Raw genomic sequence first — 21,790 nt, forward strand, 5'->3', positions numbered from 1 at the left:
GCAGGGTCAGGCCATGGGTACAAAAACAACCTCCCATCCTCGGGATCCTCCCCCCTCCTCAAGGCACTGCATGGGAACAAAAACTTTGTGGGGGGTTCTGGCACATGTGCATTGAAAACGTTGAAATCTTGTAAATAATTTTGTTTCTGTGTTTTTTGTGCATTTGTTTGTTACTCTCATTGCGACACCACCACCAAAGAAAGCTCACCCAGCCAGGCAGCGCCGGGAAGCCCCCACCTCCCAGGCGGCCTCAGGTACCCTCTGCTGGGGAACATGTAATTTTGTGACTACAATCACTGTTTAATGTTTTTTTTTTTTTATCCCTCTGTCATGTGTCATCTAAAGTTAAGAATGTTTCGGCATTTGGTCAAAGTTTTACCAAGATATAAACCAAAGGGTATCGTTGTACCATTTGTGGTTCTAAATATATTGTTATGTCGGTGGGGTAGTGATGACTTTAGACCAGGTATATTTGTATAGGTAGCCTGCTCCGATTGTCGTGTAGAAACCACCATGTAATAAGTACCTCTTTAGCCTGGATGTCGGATAAGTTGTATATCTGTCCCTGTCACGAGGGGGCATGGCATGTTAACTAGCTTCGGGAATAAGGATAAATTATCCCTTGTACGTCTTACCCTTGGTGATTTATCCTTTGTCCCTTTTGGCACCGCACCATAGACACTAGTAGGGAGTGCCCATTAAATTGAACTAAATAATAATAAAACCAACCGGAAGCCAGTTCTGAGCACTGCCGATGGGACACCACCAGCTACATCACCACAAAGGTCAGGCAGGCCGAGAGCCATGCCCAGAAGGGCAGTGATTGAGCGGAAATTGACCAACAGGTAGGCCGGAGCAAGAAGCAACTCGCTGATTGGTGAAGAAAAGGAGGAGCAAGAAGCAACTCGCTGATTGGTGAAGAGAAGGGTGAGTAGGAAACATTGGAGTTTGATTGGAGGAGAAGCACCGATGACGTCAGAGCGAGACTTAAAAAGAACGCTCGAACCGGCATCTTTCTTCTTGTTCTCTTGATTCTCTTGTGCCTCTTGTGCCTGCGTGTTCTGGATGTCACAGTAGACGGCTGTGCACTGACGATTTTCCTTTTTCTTTTTCACGTTCTGGACCTTGGTGCGGGCGGCAGTGTGCCGAGACGTTGCTGGTGGACGAGAGGCGGAAGAGCCGCAGACGTTGAGCTGCAAGTTTCTAGGCAGGAGGGACGAGTGGACGAGCGCTGCAGCAGCGTGAAAAGGCACATCAAGGCCTACCTGGCGCCCAGGCGTGTCCCCGCGCACGGACCTCCGGGGCCTTGACGATTCCTGACGAGACCCCACTAGCTGATCAGAGATAAGTGCACTACATAATCACACTATTGTTTTATCCAGTTTACTTTTCCCTTTGTCTGTGTTTAAGTCTGGTGTGGGGACGTCCCGGTTAGGAATTTAGTTTTACCGTCGCGTTTTTCTTGTTACCGGCATTCCGTTTAATAAACCTGTTTATTTTTGTACATTTTAAATCCGGTTCGTGTGAGTTATTTTTTGCATGTTTGGGAACTGCCAGCAGACCACAGGTAAGATCCCTCATCACTTCCGTTGCCTTTCTTCCCCCGCATATATCGAGTCCGCATTTGATGAGTGCCTCGGAGTAAAGCTTGCTCGGCTGTTCGTTCCTGGGAAAGATTTTAATCGCCAGGAATGCGACAATATTAACAGCCAAAGTTGTCCGGGTCTTTTTGGAACACCTATATCACCTCCTGTGTAACCTCCGTGGTAACCTCCACGAATGATATCCTACCTTATTTCATCAAATTCAGGTAAAAACGTGAAATAACTGATCGAGTGCCTTGCGATCCAGTGCCTTAGGTAATTTTTGTCGTTGTTCTCCTTAGGTAATTGTTGTCGTTGTTCTCCTTAGGTAATTTTTGTCGTTGTTCTCCTTAGGTAATTGTTGTCGTTGTTCTCCTTAGGTAATTTTTGTCGTTGTTCTCCTTAGGTAATTTTTGTCGTTGTTCTCCTAAGGTAATTTTTGTCGTTGTTCTGCTTAGGTAATTTTTGTCGTTGTTCTCCTTCGGTAATTTTTGGTACAGGAGCAGAAACGTCCATTTCTTGGCTGAAAGTTTTTTTTTCAGGGTATTTCTTCTCCTTGCCCATTCTTCCTCCAAGTGTTCCTCTGGTGTGTCCCGCTTCCCTTCTGAGGGTGTGTTTCCCGCCTTTCCACTGTGTTCATGAAATAGTTGCTTGTTGATGACATAATCTTAACTAACAGCAGTCATTTGATGCTTTATTACCTCCGACACCAAAGGTGGATGGATGTTATGTTTTCACCCCTGTCTGTCTGTCTGTTTGTTTGTGAACAAATTATCTCAAAAAGTTGTGGACGGAGGACGAAATTTCGTAGAGATGTAGCGTATGTGCCAAGGACGAAATTATTAGATTTGGGTGATGATCCGGATTCGGATCCGGCTACTAGGAATTTTAAAGTGAAATCTTCACCATTGGGAGATAGGGCCAAAAACGATACATAGCAGGATATCTCAAAAAGTTGTGGAGGGATTTGGACGAAACTTGGTGGAGAGGTTGGGTGTTTGACAAGGACGATTCGATTAGAGTTTGGTGAAGATCTGAATATGGATTCGGATATGAGAAGTATTTAATTTTTTAGGTGATTCTTCGCCATTGGGAGATATGGCCAAAAACGATACATAGCAGGATATCTCAAAAAGTTGTGGAGGGATTTGGACGAAACTTGGTGGAGAGGTTGGGTGTTTGACAAGGACGATTCGATTAGAGTTTGGTGAAGATCTGAATATGGATTCGGATATGAGAATTATTTATTTTTTTAGGTGATTCTTAACCATTGGGAGATATGGCCAAAAACGATACATAGCAGGATATCTCAAAAAGTTATGGATGGATTTGGACGAAACATGGTGGACAGCTTGTGTGTGTGACAATGAAGAACGATTCAATTTTGGTGAAGATCCGGGTCCGGCTAATATAATTTTTTAAGTGATTCTTCACCATTGAGTGATTTGGCCAACCAGGTGGAGGTGTGCTCTCTACTGAGTGCCGCTCCAGTTAATTTCTAAATAACCTTGATCGGGTGACCAAAGCTGTTGTTACATATATGAGACCTGAGCTATCTTTCAAACCAAAGTGAGTGAGTGCAGTAGTCCAAGGTAAAGCAATAGTTGGGATTATAAGGTGAGGAGGTAAACCCATATATCCATCCCTCCATGATCATTCTTTACACATTCATCCACGGATGTGATTAGCTGAAGCCTTTGCGACCTCTATCTCCACTTGGAAGTCCAAAGGTCTCTGAGTATAGGTGGAGGTCCCAAACTCGAAGGGTTCAAGAAAACCCAGAGACTAACGAAGCTTGTGCCACAGGCTCCTGGTTATTTTGTGCTCACGCGCCGCTGACAGGTGCGCATGGCCCGGCCTGTCAGATACGCGATAGGAATAGCCAGCGCGGGGACTAAACTTATCCCTACCGGGTCTTCATCCTTGCACTCCACGTCTGCCTTCTCTCGCTTTGGTCTATCAATCTGTCTCTCCCTCTCTTTCCTTCCTAATCTCTATACGTGATTCTGGCTCATTCTTGGCTACCCAGAAACACCTGTGTCGCATCTCTTAGCATTTCGTGATGACCAAGGCGACAGCGGAAGGTGTGCGTTCCTCTTACTCTGGACCTCAGGGCGGCCATAAAGACCTTTTCGAGAAGGTCGGCGGGAGAGAGCCGCTGGTCCCGGACGAGAGAGTACTCGAGGAAGACGAGGACGACGGTGACGTGGACGGCGAGGTTTTTGACACCTTCGGTGCTGCGGAGCGTCGCCGGCCACGCCGGGTGATTTCCGTGGGAGCGCGAGGTGTGGTCGGGGTGTGCGCGGTGCGCCCGCTCGGCACGTGCAGACGACAGACGGCGAACGCGCGCGAGCGGGACCGCACACACAGTGTGAACACCGCGTTCGGTGCGCTGCGCACACTCATCCCCACCGAGCCCACGGACCGCAAGCTGTCCAAGGTGGAGACCCTGCGTCTCGCCTCGAGCTACATCGCCCACCTTGGGAACGTGCTGCGAGGGGCACGTGGTACGGGCTTCGCCAGGCCGTGCGTGTTGCGCCGTCCTGGATCATCTGCACCGCGAGCCGTCTGCACCTTCTGCCTGAGGGGTCAACGTCATGGGGTGAGGGACCTGGCAGGGATCTTCACACCAATGGCCTCCAACGGTCATGTTCGTTTACGTGTGCATGTGCGAACGCAACTTTGGGTAGTTTAGCCTCATAACTTTGGGTAGTTTATCTTCCTAACTTTGGGTAGTTTGGCTTCCTAACTTTGGGTAGTTTGGCTTCCTAACTTTGGGTAGTTTAGCCTCCTAACTTTGGGTAGTTTGGCTTCCTAAATTTGGGTAGTTTAGCCTCCTAACTTTGGGTAGTTTGGCTTCCTAAATTTGGGTAGTTTAGCCTCCTAACTTTTGGTAGTTTAGCTTCCCAACTTTGGGTAGTTTGGCTTCCTAAATTTGGGTAGTTTAGCTTCCTAACTTTGGGTAGTTTGGCTTCCTAACTTTGGGTAGTTTGGCTTCCTAACTTTGGGTAGTTTAGCTTCCTAACTTTGGGTAGTTCGGCTTCCTAACTTTGGGTAGTTTGGCTTCCTAATGGGTAGTTTGGCTTTCTAACTTTGGGTAGTTTGGCTTCCTAACTTTGGGTAGTTTGGCTTCCTAACTTTGGGTAGTTTGGCTTCATAATTTTGGGTAGTTTGGCTTCCTAACTTTGGGTAGTTTGGCTTCCTAACTTTGGGTAGTTTGGCTTCCTAATGGGTAGTTTGGCCACTTAACTTTGCGTAGTTTACCTTCCTAATGGATGGTTTGGTTTCCTAACTTTGGGTAGTTTAGCTTCCTAATGGGTAGTTTGGCCACTTAACTTTGGGTAGTTTACCTTCCTAATGGGTAGTTTGGCTTCCTAACTTGTGGTAGTTTAACTTCCTAATGGGTAGTTTGGCCACTTAACTTTGGGTAGTTTAGCTTCCGAATGGGTAGTTTGTCTTCCTAACTTTGGGTAGTTCGGCTTCCTAATGGGTAGTTTGGATTCCTAACTTTGGGTAGTTTGGCTTCCTAATGGGTAGTTTGGCCACTTAACTTTGGGTAGTTTACCTTCCTAATGGGTAGTTTGGCTTCCTAACTTGTGGTAGTTTAACTTCCTAATGGGTAGTTTGGCCACTTAACTTTGGGTAGTTTAGCTTCCTAATGGATAGTTTGGTTTCCTAACTTTGGGTAGTTTGGCTTCCTAACTTTGGGTAGTTTGGCTTCCTAACTTTGGGTAGTTTGGCTTCCTAACTTGTGGTAGTTTAGCTTCCTAATGGGTAGTTTGTCTTCCTAACTTTGGGTAGTTCGGCTTCCTAATGGGTAGTTTGGATTCCTAACTTTGGGTAGTTTGGCTTCCTAACTTTGGGTCGTTTACCTTTCTAATGGGTAGTTTGGCTTCCTAACTTGTGGTAGTTTAGCTTCCTAATGGGCAGTTTGGCCACTTAACTTTGGGTAGTTTAGCTTCCTAATGGATAGTTTGGTTTCCTAACTTTGGTTAGTTTAGCTTCCTAACTTGTGGTAGTTTAGCTTCCTAATGGGTAGTTTGGCCACTTAACTTTGGGTAGTTTAGCTTCCTAATGGATAGTTTGGTTTCCTAACCTTGGGTAGTTTAGCTTCCTAATGGGTAGTTTGGCTTCCTAAATTTGGGTAGTTTGGATTCCTAATGGGTAGTTTGGCTTCCTAACTTTGGGTAGATTGGCTTCCTAACTTGTGGTAGTTTAGCTTCCCAATGGGTAGTTTGTCTTCCTAAGTTTGGGTAGTTTAGCTTCCTAATGGATAGTTTGGATTCCTAATGGGTAGTTTGGCTTCCTAACTTTGGGTAGTTCGGCTTCCTAATGGGTAGTTTGGATTCCTAACTTTGGGTAGTTTGGCTTCCTAACTTTGGGTCGTTTACCTTTCTAATGGGTAGTTTGGCTTCCTAACTTGTGGTAGTTTAGCTTCCTAATGGGCAGTTTGGCCACTTAACTTTGGGTAGTTTAGCTTCCTAATGGATAGTTTGGTTTCCTAATTTTGGTTAGTTTAGCTTCCTAACTTGTGGTAGTTTAGCTTCCTAATGGGTAGTTTGGCCACTTAACTTTGGGTAGTTTAGCTTCCTAATGGATAGTTTGGTTTCCTAACCTTGGGTAGTTTAGCTTCCTAATGGGTAGTTTGGCTTCCTAAATTTGGGTAGTTTGGATTCCTAATGGGTAGTTTGGCTTCCTAACTTTGGGTAGATTGGCTTCCTAACTTGTGGTAGTTTAGCTTCCCAATGGGTAGTTTGTCTTCCTAAGTTTGGGTAGTTTAGCTTCCTAATGGATAGTTTGGATTCCTAATGGGTAGTTTGGCTTCCTAACTTTGGGTAGTTTGGCTTCCTAATTTTGGGTAGTTTGGCTTCCTAACTTTGGGTAGTTTGGCTTCCTAACTTTGGGTAGTTTGGCTTCCTAACTTTGGGTAGTTTGGCTTCCTAATGGGTAGTTTGGCCACTTAACTTTGCGTAGTTTACCTTCCTAATGGATGGTTTGGTTTCCTAACTTTGGGTAGTTTGGCTTCCTAATGGGTAGCTGGCTTCCTAACTTTGGGTAGTTTGGCTTCCTAATGGGTAGATTGGCTTCCTAACTTTGAGTAGTTTGGCTTCCTAACTTTGGGTAGTTTGGCTTCCTAATGGGTAGTTTGGCTTCCTAACTTTGGGTAGTTTGGCTTCCTAACTTTGGATAGTTTGGCTTCCTAATGGGTAGTTTGGCCTCCTAACTTTGGGTAGTTTGGCTTCCTAACTTTGGGTAGTTTGGCTTCCTAATGGGTAGTTTGGCCTCCTAACTTTGGGTAGTTTAGCTTCCTAAATTTGGGTAGTTTGAATTCCTAAATTTGGGTAGTTTGGATTCCTAACTTTGGGTAGTTTGGCTTCCTAATGGGTAGTTTGGCTTCCTAACTTTGGGTACTTTGGCTTCCGAATGGATTTCCTTATTCCTAATTGGTTTTGGAGAATTTGGTCTAATTGACCGGCTTTCCATCAATCATCTTTTCAAACTACCATTGAACTAACTTAAGCATGCTAAATATGTTGAAGCTGATGTAACAACTCCATGTACAAGTCGTACATTGGATATAATATCAAACTGATTTTTTTTTTTCCAGAGCATTAATTTTATCATGAAATGTTTCATTTAAGCACCAATTGGAAAACACAAGTGCAGCATATTGACAATTTATGGCCTCAAATTCTTCATCCAAATGTGTGCAGGTGAATGGTATGCTATTGATCAACTCTGTGCTCGGCTCAGCTCCAGAGATCAATAGATCATCCTGTTTGTTTGGTCACCTTCATCTTCCCCACCCTTACCTGCACCCTCCTTCCTGTGCTTCCTACTTTTGCAGATGAGAGATAAAGAATGGAAGTGTGAGAGCGAGTAATTGCAGATTTGATCAGCAGGTGAGACAGATGAAGCGCATGTTTGGGCTTTTGCTTGATAAAGCAACCCAGGCGTCGGTTCCCAAAACGATTGTGACGTCATGTCGGCACGTCCGTCATTGTAGGACCGGACTCGCGCTTTCCGAGTTTAACGAGTCTGGCGCTCTGTGCCTTGTAAGGGACTTCAATCCATGGCTATTTCCAGGAGACGTGGCGTGCTCCACGCACCTGGTGCTTGGATATTTTGGGGGTGTCGACGTGTCGCTTCAGCAGCGGCTGTTCGCAGCAATGTGACACACACAAGCACTTCATGGCTGACCAGCTGCTCAATGATGGCACGGGCATCCTCAAGCTCGCCGGACCTCAAGCTGGACGAACGAGGACGTGGTGGGAGCAGGAAGGAAGATGCTGGGGAGCTGCGATTAAGCTTCGAGTAGTAATTTATAAAAGGCATGAAAGTATTTCCCAATTCGTCCATGTCCTTCAGCCACGTTTTAGCCTTTTACTCACGTCGTCACTACTAGAAACATGACTTTGCCGGTTGTCAAGGGCAGCTGCTGAAGGCAAAGAGAGGGGGAAGAGAGAAAGGGCAAATGTTCTGTTTCTCTGATCGTAACCGCGAATTAGACGTCACATGTACAGATAAATTTATCAATCATTTATATGTTGGCAAATTATTTGTAAAGTTTTCATTTTTCCTTCTTCTAAGGTGACTTTAAGAAAGTCATGAGCCCCCCCCCCCCCCCCCCCCAGTGTGTGCCATGTGGGGTGGCTGTAAATGTCTGGGAGGAAGTAATTACTGTTGTTGATATATCATTAAATATGTTAACATGCTTTTATCTGGACGGTTTAGCCTATTTTTTTTGGTCTAATAATGGCGTTTTAACTCGGTGCAAATGGGCTGCTGCCTGCCTATACCCAATGGGGGCAAGGAGGGTCTGTAGGGGTGGGGGCGATGGAATCATGGCTGATTACCCACACGACTTCCAAATGTTGTTCGGCAAGATGCCAGCAGGGGGGTGATGCATTGCGGAGTATGACGATCTCAGAAAACGACATGTATATCTGCTGGGGTGGATCGGTAAGTCCGTGCCCTATTACAGAAGGGAGGAAATTAAAATGAAACGAAATTGTTCAGTAAATTACATTTATAAAAGTATTGTGTGGGAAACATAGTTTGGGTTTGTACAAAATTTGGGTCCAAACACTTGCTGATGGCACTTAGTTATAAATCAAGTACATTATTACGCAAGTTAAATAGAGTGTTATTGTTGCTTTATGTTGTTAATATGCTGCGTTGTTAAGCTGTGCAACAATTACAGCTTTGTGGTTAATGTTGTAGTTGTCCAGTACTGCACCTCGCTCTGAAGCATGGTAGTGCATAGTCACTCGTTCATGTAAAAGAGAGGTCTTGATGGGCTGGCAGGATAGTCCACAGGTGTGCACACTCACCTCTGAGCTGTCTATCCTGGGTTTGAATCTCGACCCAGCTTTCAACTGTCACCCTGTTGTTTCACAGACGGGGCAATTCCCTCGGTGGACGTTAACCTGGCCGTCCCACCTACCAGTATTAGTTGGTGGGTGTTGAAGATCCCACGTCGAAGAGTAGGCGAGCTGTCGCCGGCATCCTGAACAAATTCCAAATTCCTGCCCTAACCTATAAGGGGCACTGCGTCAGTGGTACAACTGCGCCTCCAGCAAACGATGCTACCTGCAGCCATATGCTGCGTACGAAAGAAGTGGTCTGGAAATGAAATCGCAAGGTGTGTTTTTTCGAAACTTAGAGTTTTATACATCTGATAATGATCTTTGGCACTTACAGACTATATGGAAAAAAAATGCTTCATTGCGATTTTATAGTGAATCACCCAATAATTTATGTGGCGTAGTCATTTCTTGTCCACAATGGGACATGAGGACATCACTGATACCTTTTTGATTCCACAACTTTGTCCATACCTTGGGCCTTGGCAATGTGGTGGCATCCAAAGATTGAGGGTAATGTTATGGCTTTATGCAAGGGACTACCCATATGTTAGGTTCTAAACTGGATGGTATTCATAGAATACTTACCCTGCGCAGTCAACTTGTTGCGAGCCAACTCTTTGGTTTTTGAACATTTTTTTTGCTTTGATCCAATATGGCTGCCAGACCACGTGAGCGATGACATCATAAATTTATATTCTCTAATATAATTGTTGCATAGATCAGGCTCAATACATTTCAAACTGATCAGACTAAGCATTGTCCCTGTCGAATTATGACGTCATAATTAAGGCACCAATGACGTCATCGTTAACAACACCTATTCCCCATATGGAGTTCTTTACAATGATCCATGTTTAACTTTTTTCCATGCAACGGTTTTGGAGATATAGAGGTGCAACGTTTTACGGTTTTTACAAGATGGCGCCTGTACCACATGACCTATGACGTCATGATTATCATTAACATATTCTAAAGGAGAAGGCGCTCCTATGGTGAAAAAGTGTCCATCAGACCAACAGTTGCTGAAATTTTAAAAATAATGATCGGATAAGTGTTGTCCTTATCGAATTATGACGTCATAACGAAGGCACTGATGACATCATCATTAACATATCTTATTCCCCATGGGGTGTACTTGACAATGAGCCAGGTCTCAATTTTTTCCATGGAGTGGTTTCAGAGATATAGAGGTGTGACGTTTGTCCAAGATGGCGCCTGTACCACGTGACCTATGACGTCATACTAATCGTTAAAATATTCTGCAGGAGGAGGCGCTCCTATTCTGAAAACTCCATGTCAATGGGACCAACGGTTGCCGAGAAAATGAATTTTTAAAATGCAGACATGTACGGCACATGGCACACGTACGTACCTGAATGCTTAACCACACTTTTCGCTTTGCGAGCGCAGGGTAACTAGAACAGCACTGGGTAGAGATCATATCTCCACCAGACTGAACAGTTTACACTTTGTATCCCACTGATAGGCTTGATCTGCATTCAGACCAGAACCAAAATCTAATTGGCTTGTTCTTGCGACCTATCCAACTAATCCACCAAGTTTTGGCAAAACCCGCTCACAACTTTTTGAAACACCGTGCTACATATCATTGTTGGTCCTATCTCTCAATACGCGACCTTCAAAATGATGAATTCCACCCAAGAATGCTCAGTGCGCAATGCGCATGCACAGAAGCTCCATGAAACGGTGGTGTTCGGGGCACCATCAAGTATATTGTGTGCGCAAGATAAGGATTGTTACCTAAAATGGTTCACAAAGCTTTTAAAAGCCGAAAATATTTGGAAAAGTACCCGAGAGAAAGTGCCTCTGCACAACGAAAGACTTGTACAACTTCCTTAGCTTGCCAAACATGCACCTGCTCATCGTTCAAACCCCGGATCGGCACTCCGTAAAGAGCATGCCTCCACCAGACATAACAATTTACATTTTGTATCCCACTGATAGGTCGGATCTGCATCCAGACCTGAACCAAAATTGAATCAATACTTCCTGGTCACACACCCAACCTGTCCAACATGTTTCGTCCGAATCCGTCCATAACTTTTTGAGATATCCTGTTCTCAGACAGAAAAACAACGGTGAATACACAACCCCCGTGCACCTTCAGTGGTGGAGGTAAAAATGGGAGAACTTTATATACTTTATCTGCCTTTTTTATACATCCCTCTCAATTGACCAATCCTACATCCCATCACCTTTCATTGACTTTTCTTCAACTACTTATTTTCCTTTTCTCTATATTTTCTCCTGTTTAACCCCATCCTTCCTTCCTTTTTCATACATAATTATGTAGATGGTCCATTCATGCCTGGCAATTGGTTTGTCTGTCATAATATTTCCCACAATTAAAGTTTCCAATCATTCTCCTCCGTCAAAGTCATGGTGGTGCCACATCAAGTCCTTCTTTGGTGCATGCTTCCTCTCAACCCCCAGATTAGTCAACACTGGACATGTGGTTACTTCGCTCTCAGCAATCGTTGGAGGCCCTAAATCTCAAAACAAGAGGTTGGGAATATTTACCTGGGCATATATTGGGTATTTGACGTAGTCTGGCATCTTACTTTGCTTGCCATGGTCTCGACCTGTGGCATACAAGGATGCCTTCATTCCTGGATTTCTGACTTCCTCCAATCATGCAGTCAATCCTGAAAAAAATCTCACTTCGTCTCTCTCTCTCTCTCTCCGAAATGACCATCGGGTGAAACCTCCCCTCTATTTTTTTAGCAATCCTCTTGAGGAAGTTCAGTCACTCAAACTTTGGGGCCTCGCTATCAGCCATGGCCTTTCTTGGGCAAACCACCATCTATAGGGACACTCCATTTTTGTTTGGTTATAATCTTTGAACTGTGCTATGTAGAGTGGAAGAAATGCTTTGCCAATGGTGATTGGACCATACTGGAGCTAATTTGGTTCACAGATGAAGCGCATTTCCATCTGAACAGTTACATTAATCATCATCATACTAGAATACACCATTTGTGTCTGTCCGTCTGTCTGATGAATTTTTGACGCCAATACATTCCGTCCTTACTTATCCAATCTCAACCAAACGTGACGGGATGACCAAGGGTTACATAATGAAGTAGCGCATTCATTTGCCCCCCTCCCCGAGCGGGGTTTCCCCACCATTGCCGTCAATGGCGTTGCATGTTGAGGTGTATATAAATGTTAAATTAGCTTTATCGTGGCATTTTCCCAAAGAAGAAGATTTATCGTGGCGTTTTTCCAAAGAAAGACGCTTTCAATAACAAAATTAATAATGATTACAAAACAATATTAATACTAATAATGTCCCACTTCCCCAAGGCGTTTTTCCTGCAGTGATAACTGTATAAATAGCTTATAGTTATAATCGCGTTTCTGTGGGAGCAACGGCTTCTACAGGAAGTAAAAATATTATAAACCACAAACACGTATGCTTAGCTTTTTAAACAGTCGCTAATGCTCTTTGTAACACGAAATTAAGAAATTTGGAGGAATCCCGATATCTGTGAAGTAAGGTTTACTTACAGAACTGAGCGAAGACCTACTGTACTCTATATAACCCACAAATGTTGGGTTAATAACATGGCCCTTTCTGCCACCACCGTGGCATTTTTCGTAGCGAACTTTTGAAACTCGCTCCTGCTGTTTCATACGAACCTGAAAGGGAGGAAGACCGGGGTGTGCTCATTTACCAAGCAGCTAGCTAGCGCTTGCTAAGCCAGCCGTTCCTTAACGGTTTTGAATGCAATGCTTGCTCGAATGCTTAAACCACTTGGCGATCTCTTCACAAGAAACTTGGTAAATGAACACACACCCAATGTTCTTGAGACCCGCCCATAGATCGACTGTAATCTATATACCCCAAAGAGGAATGACCCTTCCTGCCCCTCACAGAGTCTGCGGGTGTACGAGTAAACAAAATATGCGAGTGTAGGCTACTGAAAATCCTCACAAGATGAAAGAAACACCTGCACATCCTTTACGCTGCACCGTGCGGTGGTGCACTCTCGTCTACAGGTATTGTCGGCTTCGTTGTTCTCGATCGGACAGTTACCTCCAACTTTTACCTTCAACCTCTATTTAGTAAGGGCATTTTATGAGATATTTCACAAATCTGTTAACTAAATTGTTACCAAAAAATTTCTTCACCAATATGTTTGTAAAGGTGTGTAATAACATGTGTTAAAATGTTGAAGTTCAACTCCCGTGGGAAACCCAGAAAAAAAGCTGTTGAATTCGGGTACCGAAAAATATTTTCGAGAATTTTTTTTTTTTTTAATCGGCCCTTAAGTAACTTATGAGGGGTCAAATAAGGGTTTTTCATGATTCTGAGTTGATTGTTAACATTTATATTTTCACTTTTACATTTACACACAAAGTAGCTTTTATTTCACATACATATATAATACTCAAGAGTTATTTCTCATTCACAATGTCAGAAGTTTCAACAGTCATTGTCTATGTCTTCTTCAGACTCAACAACATCATGACTGCAGTTTCTGCATGTAATGCCATTACAGACTCCACAGGCCGAGATGCACGTGACCCCATTCTTCTTGCAGCTGCATCGCCGGTTGCTGCAATCTCCATGACAATTACAGCTCGTGAACTGCAATAGCTCCTCAGGAGCCGTGGGGTCCAGTGTTGGAACTGGCTCATACCCATGCACACCTATTGTCCATCCATAGTCACTGGGGTTCAGAGACATGCTCTGTAGAAGGATCCAGTCCCGGGTCTGCAGGTAGGCATGGAGTGAATGTTGTGCAGCTGCACCCTCTGTTGGAGGTAGAGTCTCTGGTTTGATCACTCCTGCCGCTGCCTATCTGTTTCCTGTTCGTAAATGGAATAATCTTTACTTCAGTTCCTCTCAGGATCTTAGCTTTGTCGAGTGCCTTCAACTTCACCCGGGGGAAAGCTGCTGTTGTCTGTGGATCTGGCAAAGGTGGTGCCGGAGAGGTGACTTCGATCCAACCCATTGAGTGAAAGGGAGTGTTTCCGTGAATAGAGACAATGTTTAAATCTATATTGTCTCCAACAAACTGAGTGACTGCATTGTTTGTTTCCCCAACCTCCATAAAGACCACCTGATCATTACTTGACAATTCACTTTCACTGGCTGGCACTTTGGCTGTCATCACTGATTGATCCTCAAGCGCAGCATCAACCGCAACCTCATCATTGATCTGTTCATCGGTTTCCTCCACAATGGTGTCAAGAGTGCCAGAAGTATCTGGAACATCATCTCCACTCCTACTATTAAGGAAGCAGTATTTGTAGTTTTGTGTCTCCGTGTAAGACTCAGTGTATCCCAGCCGGTGGAACTTGTTGAGCATCCATTTTGACCCAAATCTATGATCAAGTTGTATGGCAAGCCCCATTTGGTGTGGCAATACTCCAGACCGAGGTCGACAGGCCTTAATAAAATTCTGCCCCCAAACGGCAACTCTTTCGTCTGTCTTGACAATCGGTCTCAAGAACATCTGAAGGCTTGCAGGAACAAGTGTCAGTTGACTATCGATGTCAGTCATACTGTGTGTGGTGGGGTATGACTTTGGACCTAAATCAATCAAGGCAATATCATTGGATATGAACTTGAGTGCCGTCTTTATGATCTGAGTCTTCTCATCTCCATGGTCAAGATTAGCATGATGCGCTCGCAGAATATTGTCGGTGCCATCTTTGAGACAGAGTACATCTGCCCTTCTTTCCTGTGTTGTGAAATACAAGGTGTCTTTGTATTTCTCTAGAAGTTTTATCTTTAGCCAATGCTTTGAATAAGAAAGGCTCTTCTCTGGTGACTGATCAAACTCCTGCAGCTTTTCATGGACTTGGTCCATGTTCATTACCCCATGCTCTAATTCTGAGTCTAACCATTCGCAGAATTCAATAAAAACTGCCTCTCGCTCCTCATCAATACTCCTCTGTCCTCTCTTCCTTTTTCCTTCCTCATCAGTCTTGGACAAACTGTCACCTCTCGCAAACATAAGTTTGCATCGCAAATGGTACAGTGTTTCTTCTGCTACCAAGTCGTTGATCCCTTCCAGGCGTCCAGTGACTTCAGTGCCCCAGTCAACCCCGCGACTCCGTGCTGTCTTCAGCAAGCTTGCCTTCAGTGTATCTGCAGTCAAATTATCTGGCACTCTGTATTTCTTTCTAGCTTGTGCTGGATTATTTTTGTAGAGCTGGGCTGGTTGGTTGCAAAGAATGCATACATCCTTATACAGGAGGTCAACTGACTGTGATCTTCTAGAACTGCAGCCAGTTGATGAACTGAACTCACAAGTAGTGCGTCTTCTCTTCAACTTTGATGACTCTTTCTCTGCCTTTGATGCTTGAGCTGACTTCTTGGTGGTTGCAACAAAGTTGTTGTACAGATCATTTTTACACTTCTGGTGGTACCTCAGTTTTCCTTCCTTTTGAGCCTCCGTCATACGTTCCACAACAGTAACATTTTCGACAGTTTCTGCTTGTTTCAATAAAGTTGAGTATCCCTTTGGAGTTGCCTGTATGAGCCTTTCAGCTGGTGTATCCGAGCGTGCACAGATGAAGCAATTGAGCACAGGTGGAGTAACGTCTTCATCCATATTGCTAGACTCCATGTCCTGCAAAGTATAAAATGAGATATATTTAGAAATTATTTTTCCACAAAGGAGTGTCTGTGGTGAAATATAAATGTTAACAATCAACTCAGAATCATGAAAAACCCTTATTTGACCCCTCATAAGTTACTTAAGGGCCGATTTTAAAAAATAAAAATTCTCGAAAATAATTTTTCGGTACCCGAATTCAACAGCTTTTTTTCTGGGTTTCCCACGGGAGTTGAACTTCAACATTTTAACACATGTTATTACACACCTTTACAAACATATTGGTGAAGATATTTTTTGGTAACAATTTAGTGAACAGATTTTCATATGTTTCCCTTATTAATTGGATATGTTTATGCCTCATCTGGAGAACTCTGCATGGACCTGCAGGAAACATTTTCCAGCATGTTGGGGCTAGGCCACACACTACAAATGTGCTGTTGGATTACTTGAACACTCGTATTGGAGATCGGGTCATTTCAAATCCGTATCCCGGCCATTTTGGATATTGATGGAGCTGATCTTCTTCTTTTTTGTATACAGGATCGAGGCTCGTGAAAGAGCTAACATTTATCACACAAAAAAAATCAAACAGACACATAAAACTTATAATATGGGGAGCGGTAGACAAATGGGGGGAGACGGGGAAACACACAAACACAACATTTGGGAGCAGGGAGATCTGTGACAGGGAGAGGGCTCGGGGGGAGGAGGCGTGGGAAGGGGGGAGTATAAAATAGGAGTATAAAAGTTGGAGAAGTATAAAATACAAGGACAATGCAAGGACTTCCAGGAAAGAAGTTGGTATTTCAAAGTGGATCTGGGGTGAAATTAGCGGGGGTAGAAAATATCAAGGTTATGGATGGGGGAAGATAAGAGATGGTGGTGAACAGCTGTTTTAAAGACCTGGAGGGAGGAGTGGGATTGAAGAGAGTGAGGGAGTTTGTTCCAGAGGTGGGACAAAAGAGGGATGAAGGAGTGAAGGTGAGCAGAGAGTCTTGATTTTGGCAGTTTAACCATAAGAGGGTAGCAGGCAGATATTGTGCAACATGTAGGAATATTTGGGGGACAAAGCCCAGAGAGAGCTGGGGCAGCAAGGCCGGAGAGGAGTCGGTAGAAGCAGAAAGACCACCAACCTGCCTGCAATGAGTAAGTGAAAGGCCCTCGGAGTTAGCTTCATCGTGGGAGATTCCAAAGATTCTGAAAGCTTTGGTTTCAACAGCGTGAAGCAGAGCTAGGTGTGAGGCAGGAGCACCGGCCCAGAGGAGAGAACAGTATTACATTGAGCTGCGGATGAAAGCCTTGTATGTGGTGAGGAGCTCAGGTATGCTAAGGAAGGACTTCGCTCGACGGAGGATGCCCAGTCGGCGACTGGCTTTGGAGGCCGGATTGGAAATGTGGTTTTCCCAGGAGAGATCATGGCAGATAGTGAGACCCAAAAGCTTGAGTGACAGAACTTCTTGGAGAGGATTGTTCCAGAAAGTAGATGGGAGGGTTGTCCAGTCGGTCTTTTTGGAGAGACATAGTAAGAGTGTGAGATTTGTCGGGATTGAAAGACATGTTCCACTTGTTTGACCAGTCTGTGATTTTGTTCAGGTCTGCAGAGAGTGAGGAGGCTGCAGACTGCCGATTTGAGGGATGAGGAATGGAGCGGCAGAGAGTGGAGTCATCAGCAAAGAGATAGAGAGGATTTTCAAGAGAGTCAGAGAGATCATTGATCAAGACCAGAAAAAGCACAGGGCCCAGAACACTGCCTTGGGGAACTCCAGCCTGAACAGGAAGGGGAGATGAGAGAAACCCATTCAGGGCCACGTTGACTACAACTAGAGAGGAAGTACACAAGCCATGCATGGACATTTCCATAGATACCATAGGAGGAGAGTTTAGTGAGCAGAGCAGGGTGCCAGACCCTGTCGAAGGCACGTGATATGTCAAGGGAGACAGCTCTAATTTCCTGTTTGGCATTGAGGACCTCCATCCATTGTTGAGACAGCAGAAGCAGCATGTTCAGAGTAGAGTGACCTGGTCTGAAACCAAATTGATGATCAGAGATCAAGCCATTGGAGAAGAGGAAAGATTTTATATCCGAAGCAATGATGGATTCCATGACTTTGCTGATAAATTGGGAGAAGGCTGATTGGTCTGTAGTTGCAAGGATCTGTTTTTGCACATTTTTTGTGTAAAGCAGTGATGTTAGCTGATTTCCAAGCTGATGACAGATGACCTTGATCAAAAGAGAGGGTGAAGAGAACAGAGAGAGGGAGTGAAAGAGCGGCAGAGCAGGATTTTAGGACCCGTGGGCTGATGCCGCCTGGTCCAGTTGCAGAATCACAGTCGAGGGTTGACAGAAACTTCTCCACCTTGTCAGGAGAAAAGGGCACAGAGTCCAGGAGCAGCTGGGTATGACTGGGTACGATGGGTACAGAGATGGATGGGTTTGGGACACATGATTGAAAGGCAAACACAGAGTTGAGGCATTCAGCTTTTTCACATGCGGAGCCAGCTGTGTAGCCGTTTGAGGTAAGGGAGGGGATGGAGGGGAAACAAACACCAGAAACAGATTTGACCAGATGCCACCAGGATTTGCAAGAGGGAGACAGGTTTGAGAGTTCAGTCTTGAGAGTGGAGAGATATTGTTTGCTGGCTCTCCTGATGGTGGACACACACTTGTTTCGGGCTTTGTGAAAGGAAATGAGATTTCCTTCCGTTGGATTTGCTTTCCAGGAGGCGAAGGTAAGTTGTTTCTGGGCAACTGCCTCACCACAAGATTCCGTGTACCATGGACAGGAGGAAGGGTATGACAACTGAAGACGAGATAGCATAAATCTGTGTATGAGAGAGAGAGAGCAATTTACTTTGCAAGAATTCCCAGGATGAGTTGATGTCAGAGGCGGTAGAGATGGGAGACCAGTCCAGATGATTGGTGGCTGCTGGAGGACCAACCTCCCTACTCATCCCCATCCATCCCCAGGTTTCTGCAGGCAGTTAGTTGGGTTACTCTCAGACCTACATCTTCTGATAGTAACCCTGTTCTGGTGAAACTCCCAAAATCCAACTCACAGATCATCAAACAAACCCACCTATCTCATTTGATGGTCAGCCACTGCAAGAGGTTCACTCTCTTGAACTTTGCGGCGTCACCACAACCCTTAACTCTCCTGATCCGACCACATTGTAAAGCTTGCCTCAAAAGCCAGCCACAAACTGGACAAAGTTCGTCATTTAAAGCCTTTTCTTGAAATCACAACGACTCAGTATATAAGGCCTTTGCATGTATGTACCTAATTGAAGTACTGCTGTCTCATATGAGCAAGCACTCCGGCATTACATGTCTCCTGAATTCTGCCATCTCATGTCATCCCCCATCTTTATGAACAATTCCATTTTAACCCATTAACCCTTTGTAGCCCAACCCTCTTACTTGCAGGTTGCAGTGTTTCCTACACTCCTGTCTCTCTCTCTCTCTTTCTTTTTTTCATAATTGCCTTGCTTATCATGTCTAGGAATTACCCTGCTGCCCAATTATCCATTCAAACCCTCCATTACTTTGCTCTTCCATGAGCAGAAATCTTGTAGAGAAAAAAATAGAAATTAGAACAACTCTATTTGGTGAAAGGTTTTATTTGTTTGTTTACTTTTTATTAATAGTAATGTGTCCACAACCATGTTGTAAAACGTCAGCCGAAGCACCTCTTTTTTCCGCCCTCACTTTTTTTCCGCCCTCACCTTTTTTCCGCCCTCACTTTTTTTCCGCCCTCTTTTTTTTCTTCCGCCCTCACTTTTTTCCCCGCCCTTACCTTTTCACCATATTGGATGCAAAACGCGACCAACGTTCAAAAAAGTCTGTTTTCTGCAGGCATTGGTTGCAGGATGTTTTACGTATCAGGAATATACGGATGCTTTTTTTTTGGCTTTAAGATGCTTTTTTTGGCAATATGAAATGAAGAGGTGAAGAGCATGATACCTTGATAAGGAGGATTGTTATTCGGCCGAGACCAAGCGAGATTGAGGCCATTTATTCCAGCTACATGAAACACTCTGCAACCCATGCCGAAGGAAAACAGCCGTTTTGAAAAATCTTTGGACAAATTAACTGCAGTGAAGAGCTTCCTATAGCCATGGATGAGCTTCCTACACCTCTCTACTGGCAGTTTGGCCCACTCTTCTTGTGCAACCTGCTCCAGTTCTCCCAGATTTGATGGGTGCCTTCTCCCAACTGCTGTTTTCAGATCTCCCCACAGGTGTTCAATGAGATATAGATCTGGACTCATTGCTGGCCACTTCAGTGTGTTTGGGGTCATTGTCCTGCTGCGAGACCCATAACCTTCGACGGAGACCCAGCTTTCTGACACTGGGTTGAACATTGCGCTCCAAAATGCCTTGGTAATCTCCTGATTTCATGATGCCATGCACACATTCAAGGCACCCAGTGCCAGAGGCAGCACAGCAACCCCAAAATATAATTGAGCCTGATCCATGTTTGACTGTAGGGAAGGTGTTCTTTTCTTTGAAGGCTTAATTTTGTTTTCTGTAAACGTAGAGATGATGTACTTTAGCAAAAAGCTCTCATTTGGTCTCATCTGTCCACAGCACATTCTCCCAGAAGGATTTTGGCTTGTTCAGCTTGGTTTTGGAAAAACCCCAGTCGGGCTTTCTCAGCAGTGGGGTCCTCCTGGGTTTGTACCATATAACCCCCTTTCATTGAGTTAGCGACGGATGGTGCGAGTTGAAACTGTCGTACCTTGTGTCTGAAGGTCAGCTTGAATGTTTGGCAGTTGATGGAGGTGCTTTCCCCACCATTCGAACAATCCTTCGCTGCAATCTACGATCAAGTTTTCTCTTGTGGACATGTCCAGGGAGGTTGGCTGCAGTGCCATGGGCCTTAAACTTCCTGATAACATTGCGTACGGGGGACACAGGAACATCAAGGTGTCTGGAGATGGACTTGTAGCCTTGAGATTGCCAACGCTTGGCTAGAATCTTGTGTCTGACCTCCTCAGACAATTCTCTGGTTTTCTTTCTTTTCTCCATGCTCATTGCGGTACACACAGTGACACAAAACGGCAGAATGTCTCCTTTTCTCTATTAAAACTGTTTGAATGAGTGATTTTTATATTGCAGGCACCTGCAACTCACCACAGGTGAGTTCAACTCCAAAGTAAAGGAGAATCACCTGCTTGAAATCTAATTATTTCTAACAACTTCCAAAAGGTGCCAATAATATTTTCCGGGCCATTTTAGGATTTCTGTGTGGAACAAGCTAAGATTTAGTAATTTTTTTACCTTTTTTTGTTTTGTCCACTGCAAACGAAAGACATACATATGTGGATACCAAAAGGTTTTTTAATTTCAACAATTTTCTGGAAGAAATGGTGCATTATTTGTAAAAAGTGCCAATATTTTTGCAAAGCATCAAACCATTGGGCGACCACACATTGTCTATGGATGGGGAGGGTGGGGGTGGGGGGGGGGGGGGCTTTAGGGTGTCTCCTCTTGCAGCCATGCCAGCCATAATTATAGGTAAACAGGCTTGTGCAGCATTTTTATACATGACCCTAAGCATGCTGGGATGTTATTTGCTTAATTAACACAAGGGCAACACCTGTGGTAGCTGTTGCTTGGTGTCCCTCTTTCACCTAGGTAGGCATATTTACTCCCGCCAGGGAGTAATGCATTCACTCGTGTCTGTGTGTGTGTGTGTGTGTGTGTGTGTGTGTGTGTGTGTGTGTGTGTGTGTGTTCGTGTGTTTGTGAACAAGATATCTGGAAAAGTTCTGAACGGATTTGGATGAAAGTTGGTGGGATGATTGCCCTTGGGATAAGGAAGAATTGATTTTGGTGAAGCTCAGGATATTATTCCCGATCCAGGAATTTTTTGAAGGATTTTTTTACCATTGGAAGATAGGGCTCTTTTTTTTTAAACATTATTTTCTATATATTCTATATTTTTAACATTGTGATATGAAAATAGTTTTCATATTTATTGTAAATGTAGTTTAAACTCGTGGCTATGCGTTAGAGCAGTGTATTTTTTTTAGCAGCGTCGTCTTCAATGTTCTTCTTTTTTTTATAATAAAGACATATTCTGTCATTTTAAAACCACCAAAGTGTGTATTACGTTTCCCCGTTTCATAAAATGTATCGTTTGATACGTATAATGCTTTAGAACTGTTTTTTTTTTTTTGTAACCTCAGAAGAGATATCAACATTTAGCTCAGCGAATGTCATTCGCGGTGTCAGTATTT

General features: G+C 44.2%; 1 protein-coding gene across 2 annotated transcripts; it reads left to right on the forward strand.

Moving 5' to 3' along the window:
* The first annotated feature begins 3,446 nt into the window (after nt 1-3,446).
* LOC137437316 (transcription factor 15-like) lies at nt 3,447-8,304 on the forward strand. Of its 2 annotated transcripts, none has more exons than XM_068131674.2 (3): nt 3,447-4,185; nt 7,432-7,486; nt 7,645-8,304. In XM_068131674.2, exons 1-2 carry the CDS (start codon nt 3,646-3,648, stop codon nt 7,465-7,467), a joined length of 576 nt encoding a protein of 191 aa, XP_067987775.1. In that variant the 5' UTR covers nt 3,447-3,645; the 3' UTR covers nt 7,468-7,486; nt 7,645-8,304. The 2 variants fall into 2 exon arrangements, with proteins under 2 accessions (XP_067987775.1, XP_067987774.1); XM_068131673.2 differs by having other exon boundaries at nt 7,671-8,304.
* The last annotated feature ends 13,486 nt before the right edge of the window (nt 8,305-21,790 follow it).

The sequence above is a fragment of the Myxine glutinosa genome, chromosome 12 (genome assembly GCF_964187855.1).
Source record: "Myxine glutinosa chromosome 12, kmMyxGlut1.1, whole genome shotgun sequence".
Lineage (NCBI taxonomy): Eukaryota > Metazoa > Chordata > Myxini > Myxiniformes > Myxinidae > Myxine > Myxine glutinosa.

Excerpts from the sequence above, each read along its gene's own strand:
- LOC137437316 (XM_068131674.2), top strand. The coding sequence starts at position 3,646 with ATGACCAAGGCGACAGCGGAAGGTGTGCGTTCCTCTTACTCTGGACCT. Across the intron at positions 4,186-7,431 it reads TGAGGGGTCAACGTCATGGG|ATGAGAGATAAAGAATGGAA; the intron begins GTGAGGGACCTG and ends CTACTTTTGCAG.